Raw genomic sequence first — 11571 nt, 5'->3', positions numbered from 1 at the left:
ATCAAAATTTTGCAAGCTTTGCTGAACTTATAAAATGCATCTGTAATTCTTGAGTCCTTGAATAATTCTACACCTCTTTCTTTGTATCTCAGGGCTATTTCATATTTTTCCTCCGCACTCCACTCCCAGATTGGTTTATTACGCTCGCATTTAGTTAATGTGATCTCAAACGCGACCATTATAGATCCACCAGTAACTTCTGACTGTTTTGCAGGTATAATGATAGTAACGAGACTCCTCTCGTGGATATTCATCATGTGAATTGCATTCTCGATTTTTCTATCAATTTCTGCACTGGCTTCACCTATGACCAACACTTTCTCGCCTTTGCCATCGAGAATCTCGGTATGATACTCTTCTCTCAAATCTTTGTCTGATGCTCCCGTGACATTTAACTTCTTGATAAGAATGTTACACGTAGAGCGTTCTGTTGGTTTCTTGGTATATATTGCCGGCTTTAGCACAATCTTCCTGATACTTCTGTCCGCTGAATTCCATTGCAACATCGTGATGACTTGTTCGATTCTGCGTGTACATACAAAAAAAGATTATTAATTATAAGTAGTAATTAATTAGTAATCAGCATAAATAAATAAGTGATATAAATAACTGATATGAAAATCTTTAAATATTTCAAGATGTATATGTATGTTCTTGAAACATCACTTACTATAACCCAGGATAAATCTGAGTGACCACATTCGCGTTCTCTTCATAAATATATTAGGAATTCCTAACTGAGCGGCAAGAAGGACACGGTACTCTTAACCTTTCAAACTTGTTATTTGTGTTGACAGACGCGAAACGGTTACCACGCATCCAAAAGTGATAAATATTTAGCCAATCAACGTACCACATGTACTTTTCCGGAAGAACGAAAGGTTAACTACCGCGTTGTTTCTGCGCTTGCGCGACAAGCACTTTCACCTTCTATATGTACATATATATATATATATATATATATATATATATATATATATATATATATATATATATATATATATACATTTAAAAAATGATAAAAATGTAACTAAATGTTTATATTATAACATAAAACAAAAAAGATAAAAAATTATATAAAATAAGATTTAAAAAATTATAAAAATATAATTAAATGTTTATATTGTAACATAAAACAAAATAAGATAAATACAACTATATATCTTTATTGTACCCTTGATTGCATATCTAATTTTGTCCATTTTTCACTAACTTTCCATATCCACTTTGTCAGATTATCATTTTTGGCTTCATCGGATACTTCTTTAATTTCACAATTGCTATAATAAATCAGATAATAATATTAATGTTATATTAATCATGCTTATTATATTTATCATTTGTCAACTTGCTTTGATGATACTTACTCAAAATAAATACCAGACACATTTGTTAGAGAAGGATCTAACGCTGCATATAAAACAGTTTGCGCTCCTTGATGAGGCGCTCTAATGAACGGCCAAGCCAATGGCTTCAAAAATATTCGTGTGAAAAAGTTGTTGTATACAGACATATGTCGCGTTATATCGGTATCCACTATACCAGGATGAACAGCATTTACAGTAACACCAGTTCCTGAAAAATACAAAAATAGCGAAATATAATAAAGTTAAATTATTAAAGTTACAATTAAAGTTATAATTATATACATATAATTATTATTAATAAATTACCTTTCAATCTATTTGCTAATTCTCTAGTGAACAAAATTATGGCTAATTTACTTTGCGAATAAGCTGTACCAGCGTTGTACTCTTTATCACTATTTAAATCCGTCATATTTATTTTGCCTCTTTGATGAGCAGTACTTGATAAATTTACAATTCTAGATGGTGCAGATGCTTTTAAAACATCTAGAAGTAAATTTGTGAGCAAAAAATGTCCTATATAATTGACTCCTAGCTGCATCTCGATACCTTCTTTAGTATAACTTTTTGGACATCTCATTACACCAGCATTATTGATAAGTATATGAAGTTGATTATATTCTGCAACATAAATAATTAAGATATATATCAATATTTATATTGTGGTGCAAAAATTAGAAAGTAAATAAACTTATAAATAATTACCTTTCTTAAATTGCTCAACAAATATTCTAATACTTTCTTGCGATGCTAAGTCACACTTCCTGCAGTAAATATATTTATTTTTTGTCTCAAGTACAATATCTCGGCGTGCCTGTACAAAAATAAAAATTATCAGATTATACAAAATTTTTATAAAGTGATTTGTAATAATAATAATATAGAAAAAGCTATATCTTTTCTATGTAAGAGATATAGATATAAAAACTATATATATATATTACTTTATCTTATTTTTACAATTTGAAAGTAGATACTAATGACAACATAAATACCTTTTCACATTTATCCATATCTCTGCATGCCATAACAATTTTTGCATCGCGTTTGGCTAATTCTAAAGTTGTTTCCTTCCCAATACCAGTATTAGCTCCTGTCACAATGACAACTTTGTTAACTAAGCTCTCTTTGCCTGTGTATTTTACACCTCCCATATAATCTCTGCAATATTAATATACAATAATAAAATATTGACTTACATAGTGAGTTACATATCACATAAAAATATAATAAAAAGTAATGTACAAATCATTTTTATCATTTATATCTTCAGTTACATTTATAGAAACTCATTTATTTATTCATTTATTTATGATATTCACTCATTTATTCATTCATTTATTTATTTATCCATATTCAGATTCAAAAGCTTTTACAATTAAATATAAGTAAATGTAAAAAAATTAATTAATTAATTGGAAAATTTTAAACAATATTATTTATCTAATATTGTTAAAATGTTGAAAAAATTTCAAGCAACTTACTTAGTTAAATATCCTACGGCGACAGTAGTCGCCGCTACGGAAGCATAGAAAAAAGGCTTTGGAAGTGACCAACGCATTTTTACAGATCCATCCAACAGAGTTATAAACAATGTAAATAAATAATTTAAATTTATAAGAGCAAGAGAAAACCTAACCAAAAAGTACACCGCGTGTAGTGGAACACCGCGCATGAACATGTCGGTATATTCCGAAGCAACCCAACACGTGCAAAAATATGCATTTACATTGCATGTAATTGTTATTATACAACAAAGGCCGAAATTTACCGAGAAGAAATAAATAAGGAATTGAAAAATTAATTACTTTGATTATCTTCCCAACAAAATTTCTTGTACAGTTTTTTCTTTTAATTTTAAAACTTAAAAAACGCAAACCGCACATAAATTTACATATAAAGTTTTAAGATTTTTATCATTTTCAAAGATATATTTAAGTTAAAATTTAATTAATATAATGATAATTAATTATTTGATTATTTTCTACATATACACATTTGTACATCTTTTTTTCTCTTTCTCTCTCTCTCTCTCTCTACTATATAAAAATCTAATCAAATTCCATAATAACTATAATAATAATATTAACTATATTATTATTTAAAAAATGTAAAATTTATTGATAAATATAAATTTATGTCATTTTTAATTTAATATTTGTAATTTTTTATTTAAAAGTTAAATTAACTTGTAAAAATTATTTAGCATTATTTTAAAACAAATAAGGTAAAAAAAATAATTTTTTCCGATATAAGTAATGTGTCTCAATATGCTTGAAAAGTCGTCTGGGTTAATAGGAGAATATATTTTGCAAAGAGGTAGTAGGTAGTAGCGCGGCAATATATGTCTAAAATATGTCCGAAAAATCATTTGAGTTAACAGGAAAATATATTTTGCAAAGAGGTCGCTATTAGGAGAATATATTTGCGAAGAAGTATTTCAAATTCGATAATGACGGTCGGTACATTATTCACGTCGGTAAATGGCGATGGTAACTTACCATGGCCATTTACCGACGTGAATAATGTACCGACCGTCATTATCGAATTTGAAATACTTCTTCGCAAATATATTCTCCTAATAGCGACCTCTTTGCAAAATATATTTTCCTGTTAACTCAAATGATTTTTCGGACATATTTTAGACATATATTGCCGCGCTACTACCTACTACCTCTTTGCAAAATATATTCTCCTATTAACCCAGACGACTTTTCAAGCATATTGAGACATATTACTTATATCGGAAAAAATTATTTTTCGGAAATATGCATAATGCTGTGAATGCAAATACATCTGATAGTAACAAATTTATTAGATCTCCTCTTATTTATCATATATATTTGATTTAAATTACGTTTTATTTAAATTATAAATTTTTCAATTTATGAATATAAGTATGACAGAGAAGGGAAAGGGAAAAGTAATATTGTACATGTAATAAAAAATATTTATAAAAAAAATTTTATTTATACTTTTTTTATACATGGCTTGAACATTCGGTAGATTCTATAAATATGCATATATAATAAGTATATACATATTATATTTAAATAAAGCTATTCTCTCGACAGTTATACTATTTGCGAATACATGAGCACCTTAGGCTGTTCTATGATATTGTGTAGAACATAAAAAAATTCATCATTAAGAGATCGGGCAGTTATAGTAATTATTCGTCTACACAATTTCATAATTGTATCATACAAATTATCAAACAAGATAAATCCACTACACTCTCGTTCACTCATAATTTATTTGAGATATGTCACGCTTTTGCCAAATACATTTGATATAAATCGTTCGTATTGCAGTTGCAATATATGTAGTTCATATATATTTGATGCTTTCCATTTAGCAACACAAGTCGACACAAGCATCATTTTATCTTTATTCTTATAGAATGTAGAACAAAGATAGAATGACGTTTGTGTCGTTTTGTGTTGCTAAATGGAAAGCACCAATAATAAATATAGGAGGCTCAAAGCGTATACAAAGAATGTGTCAGAATCTTTTAAATATAAAACGTTTAATTAGCCAAATACTGATGTAATGAATTTTAAAATATTTTGATATATATCATTTAATTTTAAAAGATTTTATATTTAAAAGAGAGAAAGTTATATTGTAATATAAATCTTACAAACTTTAAGAAAATATATTAGAATCGTCCAAAAACGAAATGCTAGTGAATTTATGTCATTCAATATCATATCATACAATAGTAATTTCCAAAACTTTCAACATTTTATATTTATCAGCTAGTTCGGTATGTTATTCCTTGTTCATAAATTACAATAAAATTAAATTAATTTCACTTTTAAGAGAATTACACATCACATAATTTGATAAATATAAATAAAATCATATAAATAAAATGATATAATTTATGAAAAAGAGAGATGTATTCCTTATAATCAAATTTAATAAAACTGCAATGAAACCCTCGAATGCTAGAGAATAAATTACTACTTGGTTAAAAAATAAGGATTATACTATTGTTAATCTTATCATATGTACACAATGCTTAACAATTGTGATGTGTTCTTTTCAAATTATTAGATCATCGTCCAGTGTGCGTGATCTAATAATGTCATAATGTCACGTTTACACTACGGAGAGAAAAATCACATCTAGCGTCTCTTTGTAATTCTTTCAAATCTCATATAATGATTTATATCCGTGTTTTATACTATTCTTATTATAAAAATCTTAATATGATGATTCTCGAACGCAATAATTCTCGCAGTTTCGAGTGCAGAATTACATTTTATACTAAAAGTTGGGAAGATATTTCTATAGTCTCGATACAGAATAACAATCAACTTTAAAATTAAAGAAATTCTCGACTTCCCATTTTTTGCTTTTTTTCCGGTAACCGCCAAAAACGCTCAAACGCTTCTCATTTCAATCTATTAAAATTAAACATCTGTTTAATAGATGTGTGTAAATACAATTGTATAAGCTTAATAATACACGCTAATCATATACAGTGTGTGTACACCGTGCACTTGGTTCCCTCGAGTTATTTCCAACATTGTGAATACATATCAGCATGTTATGATTTACATTATTCATACTACTTATATCACATGATAAATTTTCGCGTTTTATTTACAACAGTGCTTCTGTTTTGCTCGCAAGCTTCTTTTCTTCCATGATTGTTACAGGGCATTAAACTGATCGATAATTTGAGTTGATAGCAATATTAATTCAATAGTAGTAACCTTTGACAAAATTGTTTTAACCATTATACGAATTATTTAGCGAAAGTAAAGCTCCTCTCTCTTTCTCTCTGTTGTACATTTTTCGATCTATGAAAAATATATAATTGTTATAGACTTAGCCTACTCGTCTCATATAATTACATTTCAGTCTAAATTTTCTTTCCGAAGAAAGTAATCTCTTCCCCATAATTCATTTTCTTAGTTATTGGATTATGGTCTTACTGGATTATGTTACGCAGTTCAATGCTCTGTCTTTTAGTATAAATATTTCATTGCTTTTCACAATTTATAAATGTCAATTGCAAAACAACATTGGAAAGAAAGAAATCTATTGTATTTCAAAAAGCATGAATTATAAGAATCAATAAAAGATATTTTTAGAGCCGTAAGAAAATTTTAGGTTTGATTGCTATATTTATAATAGCATTGAAACGTATCATAACAAGTACATAAAAAGAAAACATCTATTCAGAATATCAATTCAATAGATATTAGATATGGTACAAAGCAATGTTTTTTTCTTTCACTTATATCACTTAAAAAATCAATTTAATTTCAGATAAGTATAATAGTTTAAGGTTTGCAAGTATTCCCAACATATAACATATTAAAATAAACATATGTTATATTTTCATTTAATCGCTTTAGTCACATTTGGCCTCCTTTTTTATCTTGTTTACAGGAACTTTTCTGTAATTGAACATTGCTCTTCACCATATTAATTGTTGTAAAAATATTAGCGTCTTGATTCAAAATATTCAGACTAGATCGTAAAAAACTGATCTGCCTTTCAGTGTTTGTGTATGAAAATCACAAAAAGCATGATATTGTATCTGCAATCATGATAAATAACATACTATGCAAAAGTCAAATATTAGTTATCACATTATATGCAAAACGCATACATATATATATATATATCTATATTTTTAATAAAATAATTTAAATAAAAACAAGAATTTTACAAACATAAAAAAAGTAATTTCACAAATGAAAAAATAAATAGCGATATAAAAATGTACATTAATAGCAAACGCAATAACTGAATGATGAGATTCATAATGAATTTGTGAAATGTTATACTTAGCAAAATGTTTGCATTTGCCAAGTCGTGAAAAATGTTAAAATGTAAATCAAATAAAGATGTCAATAGAATTCAATAATGCATGTAATACCTTTTCAAAAAATTATAAATGAAAATTTAATATGAAATGAATAAGAGTAATATGACAATAGCGCGAATTATCAGGTACTTTTTTTTGGAATTCGATATTATACTGTGTCAAAGCTTTAAAGTCACAGCATGGATATATCAAAAAGATGTTTATTATATTTGCTTCTGTGAGTGTCATATCAATATCACACACAAATACACTTTAAAGCTTCTCGACGGCGATCCTGTACTGAGCATTTGAACGCTGCATATCATCAACATACTCCAAACATTTCCTAACATCTCTGTATTGCTAATATTCATCTGGTAACGTAAAAAGAACTGTTAACTGTGCATAACGGGCAGTCCTACCCTCAAGTACTTTTATCGCACCCATAATCCAAAAGACTGCTCGATATGTCTGCAAAATTGTTTTCTCTTCTTTTTATACTGATTTTTCTGGCTTTCCTCAGGCCATAGAAATTGTAACGTTAATTCCTAGATTTCCATTGTCAGCGAATAACTGAGCAATAGAGGTGTCAAATACAAGGCAGTCAGAATTTAAAATCGCAGACGATACACCCTCGTGAATAGAGCGCGGCATCGCTTCCCATGTGAGACGTCTTCTATGACCATTCAATTCTAATCTGTTAAGCAGAATAATTTAATTAAAATCACCATCAGTAATACTTGATATAAAAATGTGTCACAGATGTTGAATTTATTTAAAATTCTCTAAATTGTTTTCCATTAAATACAACAATGAATTATAATGTTATTACCTGTAAGCAAAATTTTCTGCTTGCTTCCTCGAACCGATCAATTGTACAATTGCAAAGAACTGTTGATGTCCATCATACTTTTCTTGTTTCTCAAGGACTAACATAAAGTGATGGCCGAAACAAGATTGCATCATCACCCAGTCCACAGCTCCAGGAAGATTAATATCAGTTGCCAAAAAAACAATGTCTTCTCCTAGAGAACACACAAAGAACAATATATACAAAATTACAAACAAAGATGTAAAGCCAAATGACAATAATTTAATACCTTGTAGAGTTGTAATACTTTTGTGACTCATAATAAGATGCGGCATTACTTGTTCCAGCGATCCCTGCCATTTGCAGGACGCACCTGGGCAAGGACAGCTGTATGGACGGAACTCGCATGCATCTTCGTGATCTGCCTTTTCAGTATGCACCAGTGAAACTGTGCAACCGCTGGTAGAATATTTACAGGGGAACATCACATTACTCGCCACTTTTTCCATAGCCAGATTACGGATGTTACCTGCGCATTGCCACATTATTTGTTAAATATGACTCTCGTATAATTTCAATTACAATTTTAATGAAGAAAATAATTGTATACCTAGCGGACCCCTGCATGTGGGGCAGCAGGAGAGTTTTGGTCGGCAATTTGTGCAAACGAGATGCCCACTCTGACATTGTAAAATCGGTGGAAGCACGTAGTCGAAACAAACGGGGCATTCGAAGAGGCTCGCCAGATCGGTGGAACTGCTCAACGCAGACACCGTCGACGCGGAGGTACTCGCTACCCCCCTGCCTCGTTTACCCGTGCTGATATTCAGCTGGGACATTATATCTTCTAGGTTATGTATCAAAGTTTGTCAGTCTGATCACTCGGACGACGATTTTTCTTTGTTTTTGCACTGTTTCATCAGCAATCGTGATGCATTTTTCTTGTATGTATAATTAATCGATACATCTCTGAAAAATCACACAATATATCCATGTGAGTCACTCGGATTGTTGACTAAAAAAAAAAATATCTAACTTAACCCTCAATTACTCGCGTTTTAAATACAAAGTTATACACGTGTATTTCCTCCCCTTCGACAGATGCTTATCCCTTCTTTTTCTGTAAATACATATGTATATTGGAGCTACATGTACATATATGTATACACAATACGTCTCTATCCAATATACATATATGTATTATGGATATGTAATACTTTCTTTCCTTTCTAGAATATAACTTTTTCTCGTATATAAATATTATATATTTGATACATTTTACTTTTTTAAAATTTCAGAATCTAACAATAAAAATCTTTTATTTTTAAAATCAAATATATCTCTTGTATGTGTGTGTGAAAAAATATTATCATTACAATTCTTTTTTTGTAAAATAATACAAAGAAAAAATAATTGTATGAAATTGACATAGCAAGTATTTCAGAATTAATATCTATTTTTGAATTATAATTTTTTGCTACTAATTAGATTATTAATAATAATATTTATACATATATAAAATATTCTCATGTGAAAGAAAATAGATTTAATAATTCCAGTAAATTAAATATATATGAATCAGCTGATATCCGATGACATTTCGATTGTCACTCTGACTGTCAGATTTCGTTGTTTCACTGAAAATCACATTATGCAAGTTTACCGAAACTTTATGAATATTTAATGTTCTTTTCATCACTTTAATATAATTTTAATTATCATGTTAAATTATTAGAGTAGTTGCAACAAAGATATATGGTATATTACCTCATTATTTCAATGAATATCACAGCTATGTAAGCTAACAATAAGTTTCAGCACAAATATTAGGCATAATTAACCACTTCTTAATTACATATGTGTCTGATGATATTCAATGATACTATACATATCTAAATTTTAAACTTTAAACAATCGCAATAACGACGACACATCTCCACCCATTATGCAATCCGAAACCGTTCAATGGAAATATATACATATATACACATTGTTTACTCGACACATCGCAAAAATTTGCGGACAAGTTAGAATTTCGTGGGCAATTAGCAATTTATTATCGCAACTCTTCTGCAAAAACTTGATTATCCTTGTATAGGTATTTTGTACTACAGCAATATTTAATCACTATTCTAATTTTTTTTTTAATTAAATGATTTTAACAAGAAGAATTTTCAGAGTATCAAGTTTTAAATATTTTATAAAATTCCTAAAAATATAAAATAATTTATTCATAAAATTTCATCAGAAAAGAATCGTTCTAAATAACTTTACGTCCATCTTTTCAATTAATTTAAAATTAAGATTTTTTTTATAGAAAATAGGAACACAACTACAATATATATTTTCACATTTTCTTTTGTATTATAATTACAATCCTTTTAATGGAGACATAATTACTCGATCGAAATCGATATATTTTAACAAATTAAATTATTTCGATGTTACAAAAGTATGCAGAAAAGAACATTTTCACGTGAATCATGTTTTCGCAACCACACAACACACGAGCAAAAATAGAAAATTCGTGTTCATCGGCGTTGAAATCGAAGCTCGGCAAACTTATATACCTGTTTCCTCACACTTTTTCCTTCTACTCTTTTACGAACACCTGTCTCCCTTTTAGGAGATAATATATATATATATGTATATATATATATATATATAATTTCTACAACTGTCACTTACCGAGGCGCAGACTTATATAAAGATGCACATAGGTAGGATCATCGCGCTCATCGCCGGGACAGCCGAAACATTCCGTGCGATCGGGCGGCCGACTGATAATAATCGAGAGAAGGCACTTCTTGCGGATGACGATGACGATGATGAGGACCGTGAGGAGGTATGCAGGTAATCGCAGCTGACTCGGCACGGCGGTCCAGATCCGTGAGCGTTGTTCCCGTCGACGACGTTGCGTGACGACGCATCGATGTGATCGGGGTATTACAACGATACCAACGCGAGAGAGAATGTTTTCCTCGGAAACTGCGGAGGGGGGGGGGTGAGAGAGAAAGAAGAGGAGGTGGAGGAAGAAGGGCTACATCGCGAATCCCCGCAGCCGTCGAGGCAACGTGACTGATCGCGACGGCATCCCTGCCGATTCTGGGTGAGGCATCGTCGTTTGAGAGACGTTCTCTCTTTCTCTCTCTCTCTTTCTTCTTCTCCTTCGTCGCAGATGAATTTCAGATCGTTCGATTCTCGTGAAGCTGAAGTTGTAGAAATCGCACACCAACGAATTACTCGGTGCCACTCGTCGTGCACGACTGCATACTGTGTGTATACTTGAAGAATGCCATGCTAAATGCTGAAACATTGAAAAGACATACAGCGTCATCTATTGAGAAGAAGAGAATCGATGTTTGATTCTCTCGAAGGATAAAGCTACTAATAAGATTGTTAAATATACATATATATATATATATATATTAGACAATAAAAAATATTACAATTTTGTGTGAAATTAGGATGCAAAAAGATTTGTTGTACTTGTTAGGTCAATTTTAAGACGAATTTTCAGTCCTTACAAAGATCTTTAAAAAAAAAAAATCTTGGGAGAGTTG

At 30.0% G+C, this 11571-nt stretch overlaps 2 protein-coding genes across 3 annotated transcripts; both read right to left on the bottom strand.

Annotated features, from left to right (window-relative positions):
- Positions 1-341: 341 nt before the first annotated feature.
- LOC114936437 (retinol dehydrogenase 13) lies at positions 342-3152 on the bottom strand. Of its 2 annotated transcripts, none has more exons than XM_085486160.1 (7): positions 2852-3147; positions 2363-2528; positions 2073-2181; positions 1674-1988; positions 1368-1575; positions 1175-1280; positions 342-525 (listed from the first exon to the last, which is right to left on the bottom strand). In XM_085486160.1, the coding sequence occupies exons 1-7, from the start codon at positions 3046-3048 to the stop codon at positions 412-414; spliced, it is 1215 nt and encodes a 404-aa protein (XP_085342286.1). In that variant the 5' UTR covers positions 3049-3147; the 3' UTR covers positions 342-411. The 2 variants fall into 2 exon arrangements, with proteins under 2 accessions (XP_085342286.1, XP_085342287.1); XM_085486161.1 differs by lacking the exon at positions 342-525 and adding an exon at positions 672-930 and having other exon boundaries at positions 2852-3152.
- A 1163-nt stretch (positions 3153-4315) lies between these two features.
- On the bottom strand, positions 4316-11320 carry LOC146721870 (E3 ubiquitin-protein ligase SIAH1). The gene is made up of 5 exons (XM_085486162.1): positions 10697-11320; positions 8619-8977; positions 8298-8537; positions 8030-8222; positions 4316-7894 (listed from the first exon to the last, which is right to left on the bottom strand). Exons 2-5 carry the CDS (start codon positions 8845-8847, stop codon positions 7717-7719), a joined length of 840 nt encoding a protein of 279 aa, XP_085342288.1. The 5' UTR covers positions 8848-8977; positions 10697-11320; the 3' UTR covers positions 4316-7716.
- Positions 11321-11571: the final 251 nt, after the last annotated feature.

Source organism: Nylanderia fulva, unplaced genomic scaffold (assembly GCF_048542155.1).
Source record: "Nylanderia fulva isolate GAGA-0341 unplaced genomic scaffold, ASM4854215v1 Scaffold40, whole genome shotgun sequence".
NCBI lineage: Eukaryota > Metazoa > Arthropoda > Insecta > Hymenoptera > Formicidae > Nylanderia > Nylanderia fulva.
The sequence above is the reverse complement of the archived record's forward strand: the minus strand, read 5'-3'. Positions and strand labels throughout refer to the sequence as shown.